We start from the raw sequence: 18981 nt of genomic DNA on the forward strand, positions 1-18981 counted from the left end.
AATTTGTACAAAAACTTTTTATTGAAAACAAAAATTACCCTACGGCGAAATGTCAAAACCGCATAAAGATAGATGTATTTATTATTCATTCAAATAAGTCCGCTACAGAAGATCATAGAGTCTTTAAGCTAAACACTAACTCACACTAACGATTACGGACAAGATTTATTTCCAATCGGGAAACCGTGAATCGGGTAATACAATTAGTGAAATTCTAAAAATATAGTTCCAATTAGATCCTCTTCTTAGAATCGATTCTTAGAAACCAAAGCCAGGTAGCTTTGTAAACAGTTGCAGCGTTCTTAATTATTTTAATTACTTTAATGATAAACAGTTGCCCGAGATCTTGTCTTGTTCCAACATGAACACGATGAAGTTAAATAATTTTTACAAGCAAGTCAAGCTTCATTACCGAGCTACAGACCTTGAAGAATACAAGCCGACAGATCGCTTACATCACGATGAACTCCATTTTATTTTGTCTGTTCATTTTTACTTTTTGTTCGCTGGGCGCGAAAATTCCAAAGGATATCAACAAGAGTGAGGCGTCTAAACATGGCAGCGCGGAATCGCTTGGACAGCGGAGCTCTGCAGATTATTCGATCTCTCAGGACGATGCGTCTCTAACCACAAAGAGAGATGTTCGGAGAACCAACACAGGTTTGCCACTTTTTAGTTATAAGAAAATGGTAAGACTTGTACTGCTTCGAGTCAAAAGTAGTCAAAGCTGCTTCACGGAGCATGCGTTGGGTACAACTGAATTCAACATATTTCGAAAATCTTCTTTTGTTGTTAAGCGATAAAACGACTCAGATAGAAAGCCACTGTTTTACAGTTTGACACGAATCAAGACTGAAGGAACACGCAAATTTCAAATAGGCGGGATCTCCAGACGTAGGTTTACAACTTTCTAAGTAAGCGAGATAAAAATAAGACTGTAACTCCTGTCGTGATTTTTAAATCTGTTCATCGTTTTCGTGCGATCAACGAATAAGAGGTCTACAAAAAACTTGTTTAATCGAACATGTTTCAAACAATGTGGTTATTTACACGGTTCGCGCGTTGTTGTATTGCAGTTGTATAACATATGGAATATTCATAGTTTTTATTTATTCCATGTTCTTCAACTCTTAGATCCCTGGCTCAAACTGAATTCCCGTCCAGTGTGCTTTGGTGCGAAGTATAGCCAGTATGGCAGATTCAGTGCTTACGATGGCAAAATAGCTGGCATAAAATTGGTCCACCAGAGCGGTTATGTATCCTGTAAAACTGGCAATGTCTACCACTACTCTTTCTGGGGATGTGGCAGCCATACCCACTTAAAAAATCATGTTAACGTTGTCATAACAACATCAAGCAATCACGCCATTTTGCCGCTGAGTCAGTTCGTTACACAAGCTGCTGGAATGTGGTCCGAGATTCCCGGATATAACTCCATGTCCCCTGAGATTGCCCTGCCGTTTTTCTCTCTTTATTCGGTGCACTCGGGCCAACAGCTCCGCCTGTGGTATGGTGAGGATTTGGCGGCTTGGTACGAGGATGACAATGGAGGAAGAGTATGCTGCGATGTTTACGCTCTCTACGTTTGAGAACGGTCCTGACATGCTTCCAACTACAACAGTCAGGCAGATTTTCCGAAATCGTCTAGTTATAGGTCACTTTCTAGCTGCAGCAGTTACGGGCTGAATTATTTGTTATAACGCTTTGTTTCGAGATTTTGCTGTAAGTTGATATATTTGGGCATGACGAGAGAGATTAAGAGAAGATGAATAGTTTAGAATGCTGTAAAACAACTTTGTTTAACCAAAAAAACTATGATCGTTTATTATGCCAAATTTTGCTCGCTTCAGATTGTTTTGGGTCTAACTTAAGTTAGTCAGACTGACAGGAAAAGAAGCATGTTTTGAGCTAAACTGCCCTTTTCTTAAAACTTAGTGATTTCGTGGCAATATTGTACACAATAAAAGGCACACCAATAGTGGATTTTTTGTTTCGTGCAAAAAATAAAATGAGGGCATCAAAGGAAAAAGTTGTCCTTATTACTGTTGCTGTTTATTATCGTCGTCATTCGCCTCACACACGCATGCCTTTAAAAGCAATAAAAACGTGAATCAAATCAATAAACGTTTAGGATTTGATTAGAACTATACTCCTTACATACAAATGCAGTTGTTGTTCATGAGAAACTTAGGAGTCCGGTCTTAACTGCGCTTATCCTATGTAGGAGGCTATGCTTATCTCAAACAAAACGCTAATATCAGTAATATCAAGCGAAACTTTTCGTACCTTTAGCTTAATTTCCCGGTAATTTCCTTTGAGGAGAACCTAGTTTCGACCCAACGAACCCACACAATCAACTCTATCAGATGTCTGACAGAACCACACTAACTATACGACTCTTAGTATCTATATTGCTTTCAAAAGTTACTGTACGCTCGTACAGTAACACAGCCCAGCTTTTATAATTCTCGCTAACCGTAGTCTTGATAAAACACCACCTTAACCAGTCCGCCCTACAAGTTCGCTCCGGATGGGGCGAAACCTCCAGTTCTTTGTTACTGTTGTTGAAAGTGTTGCTGTTTCCAATGCTGCCGCTGTTTTTGTCCATTACATGCAAAACCTGGCCAATGAATTATTATCTGGCAAACTGCTCCACCAAAACAGCTCCACCTTGTTAAAGATCATCTTTTCAGTCCTTTAGCTAAACCTCTCGCAAAGCCATTTCAACACCACTGATTTAATTTATTTCTCTCGAAAGTCAGTCACTGGTTTTGCCAAAAAAAAAAAAATAATAATAATAATAAAAGCTTTTATTATATGGCTACAATAGTACGCGCGCTCTGATTGGCTGCTGAGCGGGCATTGTTTTCTTGTAATGACCGGGCATTATGAAAATTTTTCTCGGCTTGACGGTTTTTTGAGTTGTGAGTAAAAGCTACTAGCGAGGGGGCAAAAACAACAAAAAATGCCGACAAAATAACTATCTTTTCAATAACTGAAAAGCAAACCGATACTTTTTTGGTATGCATATGAGCGACGAAGAGAGCCACAGAGAGCGAGAGCGAGTTTTACCTTCCCATGATTATACTCTTTTTTGCGACTTTTTTTTGCTTGTTTACAAGCGAAAATAGGAGAATAGCAGTTTAATATGTGGGGCAAAATTTGGAACATTCTTGTCTACTCTCAAGGGACTTTTTTAATTTCTCAAGGGAATATTTTAATTTCTCAAGGGATTACTTTCCGCTGTGGGTGATCACGCGATCTCGTGGAAAAAACGTGACTTGTCACATTTACAAACGTTATATAACAATGTTAAAAGTGACATGTCAGCTTTCTTATCTCAACGCACGTGTGTCTGAAAGGCGATCTATAAAAAGCGTCGCACAAACAATGGATTGCGTAACTGAAACACGAATAAATAGCCACTAGCACTTACATCGTTTAAAAATTACAAACGTCAAAAATAAACCATACCAAAAAACTTGCTCTTTTCAAAGATATTATTGAAGTTAAAACAAATGCAAGAGATGGGGGCTTCTTTTAAGGCTTCTTTTTTAGGCCAAATTTGGTCGCTACAAGTGCCCATTCTATTTCGTCATCAGCCTAGGTCGTTAAGGACTTGACCTCGCGTTGACAGCAATATTGCATGAATCGGCTTTACAACATGCGATCGTTTCCACGCAGTTCGAGTGGAATTCCAGTCAAAGACAGCAAAATTCCTTCGTATTTCATCTTCAAATATAATTCGATAGCATTCACTGTATATATGGCTTTTGTTTAATCCTTCTTAAGCCCACGAAGAAGCTGTCTTGATATTCGACCCTCGCATAATAATAAATAAATAATAAAAAGTATTTTTATAGCGCCAAAATCCACTAATTGCTCATGGCGCTTTACAATAAAAAAAATAGGTCACCAAGGGTGACATGAGTCTAATGCCGTATGGCATAGTGATACAGATTGCGCGGTTTTCGTAAGCCGGTTAAAATTGGTTAGAGGTTTGTGTTCGGGAGTTTAATTTAAAATGCTTATAGCAAGCTAGGGGCATCGTGGATGATTATGGATGAAAACGAAACAGTCATAAATGTTATATGCTTCACAAAATTTAAAGTATGAACAGGAGTTGATGTTACTTCTTCCGTATTGTCCGTAAAAGCAGAAACGATTAAACATTTGGACAAGATTGCGTGACGATTTACAAAAAGCATGTTCATTACAACAAGGGTTGAAGAACTTCACATCGTTTTCTTTCAGATTTTTCACCATTTTGATGATGACTCTTGAAACAGATTTTGCAATAAAAGCACTTGAAATAGTGACTGTTACTCCATTGTACTGTAAGCACTTAGTGACAGATTTTCCTAAAAACGGGTGTAAATGCTCACGTCAATATATAATGATGACCTTTTGAACGCTGGAAACTAGGCAATTATTATCGAGCTACCATACACAGGAGCGAAGACTGTTTATCATGATGTACAAATTTCGCGAATCATCACTTCCATATCAATGTAACCATTTTATGATTTTTCTAGCTGTAAGAAGAACTTAAGATCTCTGAGAGTCGTAAAAGCATGAAATTCGATTTCAGTGTATGGCAAAGGCCGGGACAGTGTAATACTGCAAAGCGGCCAAACAAACGCATTTTGATTTAGTCGCGTAACTTGATTTACATTTATCCATGTACATCTTTTATTTTTGAAGGTTTTTGTTTGCACTGTAAAGAAAAAATTGGTCAAAATTCGAATGACTTAAATACAAAAACCGAGGTAAAGTTTTCTATTTTTTAAAACAAAATAAATATTTGGTCGCATTGTGTAAATAAACGCGAGTCGCCGTCGAAATATTTTTTCTCAAAGACGTCTTGCTTTTTAAGCAAGACGAAAACACAAGTGCTTAACTGAACTGAAAACGAAGATTTATTTTCACAAAAAGCTTACAAATGTCTTAACTGGAAAATTATTTCGTCCTGTTCAAGTGTTGAATAATCGTGACTTGAGAAAGAACTTTTAATTATGCGTGGGAACACGTGTCGCTGATTGGCTGTTTTTAATTGAAACTAATCGTGCGTGTCCGTACGGAGTCCGTTCTTGCAGCTAATCATTGTTTTCTACATTGCAGCGAACGATTATCGATCCCGAACCATTCCCTTGGGATTGCTAACAGCTTTTTTCATATAACAAAGAGTCTAATGCGCATGCGCAAAGCGCACGCAAGCATTAGACTCAAAAATATTAATAAAATGATGTTAAAAAGTTAAAAACTCTAAAAAATTTAAAAACGGATATTTACAAATATAAGTTCAAATGTACCTAAAAAATAATAATTATTAAAAAGCCTGTTTAAAAAGGTACGTTTTTAAATGTCTCTTAAAAATGCCAATAGAAGGACTTAATCTAAGTTCAAGTGGGATTGTGTTCCACAGCCTTGGGGCTGCCACGGCAAACGCTCTCTCTCCATATGTTTTTAATTTTGCTTTGGGGGTCGCCAGAAGGTGCTGTGTAGATGATCTTAAAAATTTCCGAGAGGTGTGATAGTAAAGTAACTCTTGCATGTAGCAAGGCGCTGCCCCATGGAGAGCTTTGTAGACTAGTAAGAGAATTTTGTAAATTATACGATAGCGGACAGGTAGCCAGTGTAGCTTCTTAAGCACAGGGGTAATATGATCGAATTTCCTAGTATGTGTAATAATTCGAGCTGCCGTATTTTGAACGGACTGTCCACAGCCCTCTATTTTTCGTGTTTTTCGATCGATGAGCGCTCGGTGAGAACGGCGAGAGACCTGGACGCCAGCACAAAACAGAAGAAGCAAGAGGGTGGGGGCGGGGAGCGAAAAAACGCCTGACTCGTCCCCAGTCGTCTTCATACAGCACGCGGCAAATATACAGCGGAGGGAGAGATTGCCGCGTGCTATATGAAGACGACTGGGGACGAGTCAGAAAAAACGCAGCTTGAGTGTATCGATTTGTTTACGCAATGTTTTCTCCGACAGTAGTCGGAAATATCCGTATTTTTTTCGTGCTCTTTCGTGGAGCAATCGTAACGATACGGCCTTGAACACATTGAACAGCGGTCTACCTATAACAATTCAAATATGGCGTCACAAAAACAAAGCGTCGAACGCATATTTTGCTGTTTCATTTGCTAATTTCGCTGCCGTAATCGACTGCCTCGAAAGGTCCTTGCAATTTTAAAGTATAGAATTGTCAGATCTCGGTGAAATTTGCACTGTTTATTTGTGTAATGTTGAGGAATATGTGTATAAATACCCGGCGCGGACGAGCCATTTTTGACAAAATTATATGGCTGCATTTCCTCCGCGAAGATAGGAAATTGTTAAACTAAACTACAAAGCAACCGTAATGATAAGCTCGAAGAACAATGCACAGGATAAACCTTCGACTCATACTTCATGCAAAAAAAGTCGGTATCTCGAAGAGACTTTGATTTGAATAGTGCTTAAAGGCCATATAATAAATAACTTATTAACCTCGTCCGTTCGGTCACTACAGGGGAATCTCAGACCTCGACCTTGATGTATTGACCTCGCTGTTGCTCGGTCAATACATCAAGGCCTCGGTCTGAGATTCCCCTGTAATGACCTCACTCTCGGTTAATAAGTAGTATTTATTTATACACGATAAATGTTTTGCAGCATAGCTGATGTGGTCGTGTTTACAAATTACTATTAGTATATGAAGCTAACTAAACTCTTAAATAGCAAATAAAGACTACAAAACTAAGCATTCCAAACAAACAAAAAAATTCACAGCCTCTAAATGCCTAATACTTTCAAAGCACCCTTGAAACTTGCCAACCATTCTTTAAGGCGGGCCTTGTTATTCAAAGAATTCCATAATGTGGCCCTTTCATAAGTAATCGACTTTTTGAGAAAGTCAGTCTTTGGTCTTGTTACTGACAAGCAATTTTTCCTTCTAAGATTGTAATTAGTCTTCTGCTCCGTCCACAAGTGTTGTAGTTGGACCGGAGCACCTACAGATACACATTTGAAGACAAAACAAAGTACCCTGCGGATGTACATTTGCCTTAATGGTATCCACTTTGCTTGACGCAGTACGTCCTCTGATGGGGCCGGGTGAACCAGTCTAAGCCGAAAATTAACTTGGCGGCACGCACATGGATTTTTTCTAAGTCACTGAAAAGAGTTGAGCCACACGACCCCCAGACTATCATACCGTACATAACAGACGGTAAAATTACTTTAAAATAAAAGTCATCTCTCTCAGGAATTGGCAAAAAATACAGTGATCTCAAAAGGTTCAGTTTCTGGGTGGAACGTTTACACAGTTCTTTGACATGAATGTTCCATTTGAGCGCACTGTCTATTTGGACACCTAGACACCTTGCTGAAGTGACTTGCCTGAAGTTACTTTCCCCAAGCTTAATGCTTTGTAAACGGCCAGTAAACGATCCTCGGTATAGCAGCATATATTCTGTTTTTCCCGGGTGTGGCGTCAGCAAATTTTGACAACACCAGCGATATAATTTCCGTAAGAATGTAATTTAGCACGTTGGCTACCTTGTCCGCACTTGTGGCCGCGACGTAGATGGTTGTATCATCAGCATACATGTGTAGCTCTCCTTCACTACCATCGGTTATATTTGGCAGATCGTTGCAGAACAATGCAAAAAGTAGAGGCCAAGAACAGATCCTTGTGGTACGCCAAATTTCACTGTCTGTAGGCTGGATCGACTGCCGTTAATGACCGTGACCTGGTGTCTTTCTGAAAGGTAGTCCTTGATCCAAGACCAAAGGTCTCCTGAAATGCCAAGCCCTTGGAGTTTTTGTAGCAGCAGCGAGTGGGATATAGAATCAAAGGCTTTGCGGAAGTCCGCAAACACTATTCTCACTTCCAGTCTTCAGTCATCTTCACAAGCAGCAGTTCTGTGGAGTAGCCCTTTCTATATGCCCACTGATTCCTGCTACTTAAGTCGTGATTTGTTGTATGCGTGGTGATGATGGAGCCTACACATGACTCCATCAGCTTCCCAGGAACGGACAAAAGGGATATCGGACGATAGTTATGCTTGTCTGTCTCGTCACCACTTTTATACAATGACGACACATTAGCTAATTTCCAAGTAGCAGGGACAGTATTGGATGCAGTACTTGCAGTGAAGACAGACATCAGTGACGGTATGATGACATTACCAGCATACTTTAGAAGTTTGGAGGAAACGTGGTCCGGGCCACTTGCTTTGTCTGGTTTCAACTTAAAAAGCGCCTTCTTGAGAATATCTGTTGTTAGATCAATTGTCATTACCGTGGGTGTGACACGGGATAGGTTTGCTAAGGGGTGCCGTCGCTCTGCTTGAGGAAGGCCGCTGGCTAGTTTCTCTCCTATTGTAGCGAAATGTTCGTTCAATATGTTCGCAATAGCCAGATCTGATGTTTCGGTTTCTCCGCCAGGTCCTTTCATCGCCATAATTGGTAAGGATGTTTTAAAGCAAGCAGATTCCTTTATCAGCCTCCAGTAGGACTTGCAATCTTTTACCTCAGTAAATAGCTCTGTGTAATATTTGCACTTTGCCTTTCTGACGTCTAATGTTACTTTGTTTCGCAGCCCGCTGTATATTTTCCAGATGTTTTGTAGATGTTCAGCATTTTCTGTAACACTTTCATTTTCCTCGTTCAATGGCCTGAAAACCATAAAAAACGTTTAAAACACGGTGGTTAGCAAAACGTTATCAACGTCTCGACTTTGCTAAACACGCATGTTAATTAAATGAATCTTGGCACGTGGTCTTAGGAGAGTTTTTGACATTATTTTTTTCTGTTTGTTTACCAAACAGCTTAACCCGGTCCATGCTAAAACGGTTTCATAAAACACCGTTTTCATTTGACCGCTAACGTAGCAAATTATTTGAGTTTGCAGCATCGTTTTCATGGCGTTTTCGTATCGCTTTCACGTTTCTGTACTAAAAAATACTTTCAAAGGAAAGACTCCTTAACTTAGTGGTGGTATTACTTTCTTACATAGTAAAATGTTCCACTTTTTCTGGAGTAATACACCACTTTCATAATGGCGGCCAATTTATTTATTCTTTTATATGTATGTTAATTAGCCCTACTGGCCTCGTTTTAGAGTAAAAATTCTTTTGAATTTTTCACATGCTGACGAGGCCAGTAGGGCTAATTAACATACATATAAAAGAATAAATAAATTGGCCGCCATTATGAAAGTGGTGTATAGGCACCGTGTTGTAACCAGTTATTCTGTTGAATTCCTGCGTAACTGTAACAACGAAAAATGTCTCCCTCTCAAAAATCTTGTCCTGATTTCCTCGTCTTATGTGAATTAAGACGGTTTTTCGTCTAAGACAAGTTTTCCGACGTTTTAGAGGGGAAAATGAACGGATAAATTTGAGACGGGGAGCTTGTCCTTCACCGGATTCATATCGGACGGGTTTTCCGTTTTAAGACAAGACGAGTTTTCCGCCTGAGACAGTTTTCCGTCTCATTACGAATTCGGCTAATGAAAAACAAGTTATCACTAAGCACTGCTTTCAAAAAAACTTCATTTCGAAAGTTGAGTTGTCAGTTTTTACAGTAGATTTCAGTTTACTTTGGCCGCCCGCTTTGCGAAGTTCGTTGGGAAATTGGAAACTTTGTTACGAAGTTGCCAATTACGTTGCGAAGTTTGCGAATCAAATTGCGAACTTCGGTACAAAGTTCCCAACTTCGGCCCGTCTGAACTTTCCAAGTTTGGTAGTTTAGAAGAGACCAGACATGTTGCTTGAAAGTCATGGCGATATCTGAACTCGATGATTTTAGAACTGGTCAAGGAAAGTTGAAATAGCTTGAAGTGTAAGACAATGTTTCGCATCAGCGATCACGCAAGTGATTAATTTTGTCGATAAATAAATTTTATGCATGCAGAAATTTGGGGAAATTTTAAGTTTTTTGTATGAAAATACACATTTAACGATTTCTGTGAGGCATCATCATCAATTTTAAGTCTTCTGGGCAAGATTTCTGCAGAGTACCCTACATTAATTATGCATACAATTTTGTAACTCTCGTTCTGTTCATGACTGCCGTTCGTGTGTGAAGGATTATATGGAATATTTGTATGCATAATTAATGTAGGGTCCTCTGCGGAAATCTTTCCGTCTTCTGCGTTTGTGAGCCGGATAAAACTGGATGGTTTACTCCTATATATGTAAAATTGATTTTAATCGAAGCCGACGCGATGCGACATCGAACGCTAATTTGTCGAGACAACATGTTTACGGCTCGCTGAACATAAAAGTTTTCGAACCTTTTATATTTTTATTTTTATGACATTTGTTTCCAACAGTTTAGCGTAGCAAAGCCCTTTTTGATAACATAATTACAGAAGTTTTTAATAAATTCGAGCCGAAGTTCGGAACTTTGTATCGAAGTTTGCAATTTGATTCGCAAACTTCGCAACGTAATTGGCAACTTCGTAACAAAGTTTCCAATTTCCCAACGAAATTCGCAAAGCGGGCGGCCAAAGTCAACTGAAATCCACTGTAATGGGTTTTTAATTTTTCTTTTTCACACTTTCTGTAGTATCGCTTTTTATCATGGGCTCCTGCTTTTTATCTATCACTTCTCAAAGATTGCAGACTAGTAATCGAATGCTGGTAGACTTTCAATTTGTTAGCAAGTTTTAAAAATCTTATTTTGTCATACCTTGTTACTCGTCCATTTTTAATCAGTTTTTAACCTGCGACCCGCGACCCGCGACCCACGACCCGCGACAATTCGATTCTTCCCGTTGTTTACCAGTAGCCAATTGATTTTCACCCCCTCTGGCAGACAATTGCGTCGTTGATTCCCAAAACAGTCTTAACGTGTCTTAGGAGCCGAAATATCGGCTTCTGGAAAGATATGTATTGCTGAGTAATAATCCGCCAAAGTATAATCAAAATTTTGTTTGTAAATGAGTAAAAAACTGTATGAAACTAAAACGTGCTACAATTTTAATTTAGAAACATTTCCTGAAAATTATTCAAATTGCAGCCGACACTTGGAGACATATATAAACAGTTGTTTCCTGCATTTCGGGATTTTATTTGGGACTTGTGTTAAAGAAAATCGAACATGTCCATATTGAAGATTATAAGAAATATATAAAAGTTGAATGAAGGATTGTTGATAGAATTTGTACAAAAACATTTTATTGAAAGCAAAAATAACACTACGGCATGCTATGGCGAAACGGCAAAACTGCCATAAAAATACAGGAAATAGATGTAATCATTACTCATTCAAATTAGTCCGCCACAGTAAGATCATAAAGTCTTCAAGTTAAACACTAACGAAGATGGATGAGATGGCTTATTTTCACTGGGAAACCGTGAATGAGATAATTAAACTTTTAAGGCAGAGGCAATGGTAAAAATATATTTAACAATTAGACTACGAGCCCAAGTTTTCTATGAGCAAATAGTCAACGAGGCGCAGCCGAGTTGACTATCGCTCATAGAAAACGAGGGCGAGTAGTCTAATTGTTTTAGTAGAAACTCTAAAGGATTGCAGTCCAAAACCTACAATATTGTGCACTTTGAAGACGAAAATCAAGAAAATTTACCGCTTAAAGAGCTACGCGAGCGCGCGACTGTTTTCTATCGGCGAATAGAAATCAGTGGGAGAACCAATCAGATTCACGGATTTCCATTAGAACACAGCTGAGTTTCTACTAATTTCAATTAGATCCTCTCCTTAGCAACCAAACCAGCTAGCCATGTAAACAGTTGAAGCATTATTATTTTAATTATTTTTATGATAAACAGTTGCACAAGATCTTGTCTTGTTCCAACATGAACACGATGAAGTTAAATAATTTTCACAAGCAAGTCAAGCTTCATTACCGAGCTACAGACCTTGAAGAATACAAGACAAGTCGCTTACATCACGATGAACTCCATTTTAGTTTGTCTGTTTCTTTTGACTCTTGATTCCGCGCTGGGCGCGAAAATTCCAAAGGGTATCAACAAGAGTGTGGCGTCGAAAGGCAGCGCGGAATCGATTGGAAAGCGGAGCTCGGACCATTTGATCGCTCAGAACGACGCTTCTCTAATCACAAAGAGAGCTGTTCGGAGAACCAACACAGGTTTGCCACTTATATATAGTTATAAGAAAATGGTAAGACTTCATAGCGAATGTTTTACCGCGGTTTGATCCTTTGCTGCACTACTTCGAGTCAAAAGTTGTCAAAGCTGCTTCACGGAACATTAAAACTGCTTTCTGCGTTGGATACAAATTCAACATAATTCGAAAATGTCCTCAGATAGAAAGCTACTGTGTTTCCAGTTAAACACGAATCAAGACTGAAGGAAGACGCAAATTTCAAATAGGCCGCATCTCTAGACGAAGGTTTACAATTTTTATTTAAACTCATCTCCACTATATTCGGCTAAAAATGATGAACTTGCGACAGTGAAATCGGAGTGAAAACTGTGTTATTTAAACAGTGCATGAACAAATACTATTCTTTCAGTATTTTGGCGAGTTCGCGGGCCCGGTAAAAATACAAGTGACGAGCAAAAATGTAAACGTTTAAGTAATATTAAACTGTGATTAAGTAAGATTTCCGCGCATGTGTTCGTCGTTCTCGTGAAATCAACGAATGTAAGATGTCTACAAAAAGCTTGTTTAGCCGATTTCAAATAATGTGGTTAATTACACAGTTAACTCGTTTCGCACGTTGTTTGATTTCTATCACAGTGCAGTTGTATAACATTTATGGAATATTCACTGTTTTTTTTAATTCCATGTTCTCTTCATCTCTTAGATCCCTGGCTCAAACTGAATTCTCGTCCAGTGTGTTTTGGTGCGAAGTACAGCCAGTATGGCAGTTTCAGTGCCCACGATGGCAAAATAGCTGGTATAAAATTGGTCCACCTGAGCGGTTATGTATCCTGTACAAGTGTCAATGTCTACCACTTCTCTTTCTGGGGATGTGGCAGCCATACCAACTTAAAAATATGTCAATGTTGTCATAACAACATCAAGCAATCACGCCATTTTGCCGCTGAGTGAGTTCGTTACACATCCTGCTGGAAAGTGGTCCGAGATTCCCGGATATAACTCCATGTCCCCTGAGATTGTGCTGCCGTTTTTCTCTCCTTATTCGGTGCACTCGGGCCAACAGCTCCGCCTGTGGTATGGTGAAGATTTGGTGGCTTCTTACGAATCTGACAATAGAGGAAGAGTGTGCTGCGATGTTTACGCTCTCTACGTCTGAGAAGTCCCGGCATGTTTCAACACAACAGTCAGGCAGATTTTCCGAAATCGTCTAGTTAAAGGTCACTTTCTAGCTGAGGCAGTTAAGGGCTAAATTATTTGTTATAACGCTTTGTTTCGAGATTTTGCTGTACGTAGTTTTTTTAGAGGATGAAGAGAGAGATTAAGAGACGATGAAGAGATTAGAAAGTGTAAAACAACTTTGTTTAACCAAAAAATGTGATCGTTTATTATGCCAAATTTTGCTCGCTTCAGATTGCTTTGGGTTTAACTTAAGTCAGTCAGACTGACAGGAAAAGAAGCATGTTTTGAGCTAAACTGCCCTTTTCTTAAAACTTAGTGACTTCGTGGCAATATTGTACACATAAATAATGGTTTTTTTGTTTCGCGCAAAAAATAAAATGAGGGTATCAAAGGAAAAAGTTGTCCTTATTACTGTTGTTGTTAATTATCGTCGTCATTCGCCTCACACACGCATGCCTTTAAAAGCAATCAGTAAAAACGCGAATCAAATCAACAAAAGTTTAGGATTTATTTAGAACTATACTCCCCACATACAAATGTAGTTGGTCATGAGAAACTTAAGATCCCATTAACTGCGCTTATCCTATATAGGAGGCTACATTAATCCCAAACTAAGCGCCATTATCAAGGCTACACTTTCCAAAGATTCGACCCTACGAACCCGCACAATTAACTCTGACAGAATCACAAATTATTATTATTTATACAAAAAACGACTCAAATTGAAGTAACCAGATTGCTTTCAAACGTTAGTGGACGCTCGTACTTTAGTTTCGATTTAGTAACACGGCCCAGCTTTAATTCTCGCTAACCGTAGTCTTAATAAAACGCCACCTTAACCAGTTCGCACCATAAATTCGCTCTGGATGGTGCGAAACCTCCGGTTACCGCCACGGGCTTTTGTTCTTGCAGTTGTTGTTATTGTTTTTGTCGTTGTTGTTGTTGTTGTTTTTTTGTAGCTGTTGTTGTAAGTGTTGCTCTTTCCAATGCTGCTGCTGTTCTTGTTTAATACATGCAAAAGTTGCCCAATGAAATATTATCTGGCAAACTGCTCCACCAAAACAGCTCCACCTTGTTAAAGATCATCTCTTCAGTCCTTTTATAGCTGAACCTCTCGCAAAGCCATTTCAACACCACTGATTTATTCCTCTCGCAAGTCATTCACTGGTTTTGCTCTATCTTGTAGATGATCAGCATTTTCTGAAACACTGTCATTTTCCTCGTTCATTGGCCTGGAAACCATATAAAAATTAAAAACACAATGGTTACCCAATAGTTATCAGCGTCCGCCCCTGGGGGCGTACTCAGGATTTCAAGTAACGGGGATGATAGAAGGATTTTTTGGGTTAGACATTTTCGATTCAGGTAGATTATTTTGGGTAGAAAAATTTGGCAAGTATTTTTTGGGTAAATTGATTGAAGAAGGAAGTTTTGGGGTATTAAAAACAATCTAAAGTTTCGTGGTAGTGCCTTGGCTGCATAGTTCTGCAAATAAAGTACATAACAAAATGTTTTTCCTGTGTTTCTCTTTGTGCTTTATCATTCCCCCTTTCTGCACATTTAAGGGTCAGAAATTCGGCATGCGTTTTTTTGTGGTTAATTTTCGGATTTGGGGGGGTTTTGTTGGAAGCCCTAGGGATTTTTTGGGTCTTTATTTTGCCCCCATTCGATCATCCCCGTCACTTTAAATCCAGAGTACCCCGCCTGGGGTCCCGCCCTTGCTAAGCACACACTCTGGAAATTAAATGAATCTCGGCAGGCTGTCTTAGCTTAGCCTGCGTAGCAGGTTGAGCGCACGTTTGGGAAACGGAAAAACACACAGGCACCTGCTAAGCAGGCTAGTCTTAGCTGATCAAATTAACCCTGTTTTGGAACCACTACTGTGAGAGTTTTTCACATTATTTTTTCCCGATTGTTTACCAATCAGCTTAGCCCAATCCATTCTAAAACGGTTTCATAAAACACAGTTTTCATTTGACCGCAAACGTAGCAAATTATTTGAGTTTGCAGCATCGTTTCCAATGGCGTTTTCGTATCGCTTTCATGTTTCGGTAGTTAAAACTTAATACTTTAAAACGAAAGACTCCTTGACTTAGTCACGGTGGTGGTCTGACTTTCTTACATAGTAAAATGTTCCACTTTTTCTGGAGTAATAGGCACTGTGTTGTAACCAGTTATTCTGTTGAATTCAGTTAAGACTTCTATCTCCTTTTTGCGCATCTGCAAAGTCAAAAACATTTAGAAATAACGTCATCATTGCTTTAAAAATTGTTTCAACGGTTTAATCAGAATGGTTTAGCACCGCCGCTCCCCCTCCCCACCTCTTCTGAATTTCCTGGATCCGCTCATGCCCAACAACACTACATGCCCTGATGCGGTAAACATGATATATATATAGTGATATATAAGTTACCTTACATTCAGTTCATATCCCTCCCCTTCTTTTTTTTCCCCTTCCCCCTCTTGTTAAAAAGAAAAATTTTTCCCCCCCCCCCCCCCAAATTCCCCTTTTCTGTTTTTTTTTTTTTTTTTTATTTTTTTTTTTTTTTTTTTTTTTTTTTTTTTTTCAAATATATAAGTTACCTTATTTAGGTTGTTTTGGGTGTCATGTGTATATCCTAGTAAGTGACAAAGACCATGTGTTATTATGACCTGGAGGTATGAAAGAAAAACAAAAAATCAAAATGAAATACATGTACATAAAGCTCTCTATATTCCCAAAGAATATGAAGAAATGCTAAGCTGTACCACGGTTGGCTTAAATTTTTAACGCAGTCAAACCTCTCATAGAAACGTCCACCCAGAATGACAAGTCTTAGTCTATGTCATTGTTTATAAAAGGACTGGTCACCTAAGAGAGGTCAGACTGCAGTGGGTCTACATTTTGAGTCGCAGTCTGTATTTATTTCAGAGGCATAACCTATGACATGAAAGCATCTATAAACCCCAAAACTCTTTATTTAAGAAGACACCTGGTAATTGTAGGAGATTTCAGTGAGTCCAGTGTAATTTCCAGGTTGCAGTACTAGTGGTGTTGCAATGGACCATCACTCACAAACATCTGATGGGTACATGTACAAGAAACAAAATGTTCTATCAAGAGTGCAAAACACTAGGCATTACTCCAGGGTTTTCAAAATAAGCTGGTGACTGCCTGAGTTCCACCAGCTACTTGATTATATGTAGCCCGAGAGCAGGCTCTCTCTTCGGGGCAACGAACTAAACATTTTGAGGGCAACAACGCGATTGCTGTAGGCGCCAGTTCCAGCCAGCAGAAGGAACAGGGTGGAGGGCTTGCTTTGCGTGCATTGTCCTGCACTTACATTGCCTCCGAAGAGAGAGCCTGCTCCCAGGCTAGATTTTATGTTGATGGTTACTCTGGTCACAGCAATCAGCTCACAACAAACAAGCTCGGCAGCACCTAACTTGTTGAATTTGCCTATTCTTCCAGTTGCTGATGTCTACTACAAAACATTTTAACACCGGCCTTGTTATTCCACTTTAAATGACTTACCGGTAGATACTCATCCAGCTGCTTGCCATCAGCTTCACAGTCTTCAACAATTCTTGGAGTTCCAAGGACTATATCACCCAATGTGTAATCATGTTCCAGTGGTAGTGGTGGCAAGACACCAGGGACCAGATTCTGTGTTTTATTTTAAAAGCAAACCAATAAAGTTGGACAAATGTTGAAACATAACAGCTTTGAAGGCAGTTCTTGTGAAGAACAGCTCCCCGTAACCGACTATGGGTCAACTGTCGGCCGACAGGTTGCAAACCGAGAGGCCACCGACAGTCTACGAACAGGTTACCGACAGTTTCCCAAAAACAGAAATTTTACTGTAAAATTATAGAGCAGTAAACACAGTAAACAGTAAACGTATAATCAACAACTTACCGTCATCTTACCAACACCCTACCGACACATCACGGACTGTCGGCCGTCTGTTGGCCGACAGTTGGCTGACATCATGGCCAAAACCTGTAGGCATGTTTTCGGTTGACAGTTGGCTGCCAAACAACCAACTGACGGCTGACAGACGACCTATAGTCGACCGACAGGTTTTTTTGGGGAGCTGTTTGTCACCATTTTAATCCAAAGGGTGACCAATATTCTAAAAGAGACCATTCTCATCCCTAGAGCTACTTGTTTCTCATAGCAGGCGAAGCCTGTGCATGAGAAACAAGTGGCTAATATAATTTGATAGGCTAGATTTTAACAGCCAATCAAATGCACCATTTTAAAATCCCTTTGTTGTACAAGAGTTTAAAATGGTTGATTTGACTGGCTAGATTTGAAACTCCCTTTGTTTAAATCTAGCTAATCAAATCAAGTGCCTCAAGACCCACTTGTTTCTCATGAACAGGCTTCGCCGGCTAAGAGGGACAAGCATCTCTGGGGATGAGAATGAAAAAAAAACAATCTAGATGTACCACTGTGACGGGTGGTAAATGATACATTTTCTGCAAGCCCAAGAATTTCTTAGCCTTGCAAAAGAAATTAAGACATCACACAAAAAAATTCAAGGTGGCAAAACCTTTGAAATTGCCTAAAATTCTAGAATACATATTTTTGTGAAGGATCATTTGCTACCACCCCCACTGCAATGCACAAGTCAGTGGCCGGTGGATCTGGGGGAGGGGCTCAGGGGTGCCTACAGTAGGCCCCCACCTTATTTTTAGGCCAAAAAAAGGCCCATAGGGCTGAGAAAAATTATTCATAAGAGCCCCCCTTATTCCAGGGTCTGGATAGATGCTCAGGGGTCTGCTTATCTGAATAGGCCACTGCAAGCTCTCCAGCTTGCTTCACAGGAAGTCATTTGGACTTCCAATCATTTATGTTTTTGGTCCAAAGATTCAGATGCAATCAAGCCCGGTTGCCTTTCAAATCTGACAGGTGCAACTTCAAATTCATTGGTGCTGTTTGTTGTTGTTGTTATTATTCAATCTAAGAGATGACAGAAATCAGCAAATCTGCCAACAGATTCACAAACAGAAAATAAATGGCAACAGTCATGCATACTTATATTATCAAAACTGAGAGCAGACTGTTCAGTAGCAAAACTCCAAACCCCTACCCTACCCCCTTCCCCAAACCCGACCGACCCATACCCCTACAAACCACCCCACCTACACCCTAATCAGCAAGTCACATTCACAACTTAACACCTTGCAGCTTCAAAGATAAATTGAAAACATAATACATTGACTTCCACTGACCTCAAAGTACGGAAATGCCAGAATATCAGTCACAACATTTCTTCGCCTGTACCGCAAATTGAGGCTCTTTATAAAACTTCTGCCAGCAAACATGAGATTCACGTCAAAATGGCTGATCCTCAGGATATCCACGAGGGTATTGCAATTCTTCAAAATGACAGGAAGATTTAAAACAGTCCGCTTTTGTATGTTTCTAATCCAAACCACCATATTTCACGAGTTTCCAAGAATTTTCAGCCCGTGGACCACTTATTACTGTGTGTAAGCTACACTAAGCATCCTGACAGTTTATCAACTCTTTCCACCATTTAATACATCAGCCCAATCTAAGTTCACGGTATTTCTGGTTTAATCTGACATCAAAATCATTCTTTCTACACGGGAATCTAAATATTATGTTGTCTCCGTGTAGCCTACGAAAAGAAAGAGGACTCATTACGTTGCATACACGACCATATTTTCGGATAGATGCGCCACAAACCCATCAGCGGTTTTCCTCT

At 39.5% G+C, this 18981-nt stretch overlaps 3 protein-coding genes across 4 annotated transcripts; 2 read left to right on the plus strand and 1 right to left on the minus strand.

Moving 5' to 3' along the window:
* The first annotated feature begins 277 nt into the window (after positions 1 to 277).
* On the plus strand, positions 278 to 2085 carry LOC144659961 (uncharacterized). The gene is made up of 2 exons (XM_078520494.1): positions 278 to 660; positions 1135 to 2085. Exons 1-2 carry the CDS (start codon positions 462 to 464, stop codon positions 1587 to 1589), a joined length of 654 nt encoding a protein of 217 aa, XP_078376620.1. The 5' UTR covers positions 278 to 461; the 3' UTR covers positions 1590 to 2085.
* A 472-nt stretch (positions 2086 to 2557) lies between these two features.
* Positions 2558 to 18888, minus strand: LOC144661724 (endoribonuclease YbeY-like). 2 transcript variants are annotated; one of them, XM_078522545.1, is made up of 6 exons: positions 18482 to 18888; positions 16776 to 16907; positions 15845 to 15913; positions 15384 to 15481; positions 14373 to 14493; positions 2558 to 2707 (listed from the first exon to the last, which is right to left on the minus strand). In XM_078522545.1, the coding sequence occupies exons 1-5, from the start codon at positions 18689 to 18691 to the stop codon at positions 14403 to 14405; spliced, it is 600 nt and encodes a 199-aa protein (XP_078378671.1). In that variant the 5' UTR covers positions 18692 to 18888; the 3' UTR covers positions 2558 to 2707; positions 14373 to 14402. The 2 variants fall into 2 exon arrangements, with proteins under 2 accessions (XP_078378671.1, XP_078378670.1); XM_078522544.1 differs by lacking the exon at positions 2558 to 2707 and having other exon boundaries at positions 13420 to 14493.
* Positions 11721 to 13659, plus strand: LOC144661725 (uncharacterized). Its single transcript, XM_078522546.1, has 2 exons — positions 11721 to 12104; positions 12786 to 13659. The coding sequence occupies exons 1-2, from the start codon at positions 11909 to 11911 to the stop codon at positions 13031 to 13033; spliced, it is 444 nt and encodes a 147-aa protein (XP_078378672.1). The 5' UTR covers positions 11721 to 11908; the 3' UTR covers positions 13034 to 13659.
* Positions 18889 to 18981: the final 93 nt, after the last annotated feature.

The sequence above is a fragment of the Oculina patagonica genome, chromosome 7 (genome assembly GCF_052425735.1).
Source record: "Oculina patagonica isolate OP01 chromosome 7, crgOcupat, whole genome shotgun sequence".
Classification (NCBI taxonomy): Eukaryota; Metazoa; Cnidaria; class Anthozoa; order Scleractinia; family Oculinidae; genus Oculina; species Oculina patagonica.

Bases quoted from the DNA above. Each gene is read 5' to 3' on its own strand.
- LOC144659961 (XM_078520494.1), top strand. From the start codon at position 462: ATGAACTCCATTTTATTTTGTCTGTTCATTTTTACTTTTTGTTCGCTG. The intron at 661-1,134 runs GTTTGCCACTTT...TTCAACTCTTAG, and splicing joins TGTTCGGAGAACCAACACAG to ATCCCTGGCTCAAACTGAAT.
- LOC144661724 (XM_078522545.1), bottom strand. From the start codon at position 18,691: ATGGTGGTTTGGATTAGAAACATACAAAAGCGGACTGTTTTAAATCTT. The intron at 16,908-18,481 runs GTCAGTGGAAGT...AATAAAACACAG, and splicing joins TGGCATTTCCGTACTTTGAG to AATCTGGTCCCTGGTGTCTT. The intron at 14,494-15,383 runs GTAAGAAAGTCA...TATGGTTTCCAG, and splicing joins AAAGTGGAACATTTTACTAT to GCCAATGAACGAGGAAAATG.
- LOC144661725 (XM_078522546.1), top strand. From the start codon at position 11,909: ATGAACTCCATTTTAGTTTGTCTGTTTCTTTTGACTCTTGATTCCGCG. The intron at 12,105-12,785 runs GTTTGCCACTTA...TTCATCTCTTAG, and splicing joins TGTTCGGAGAACCAACACAG to ATCCCTGGCTCAAACTGAAT.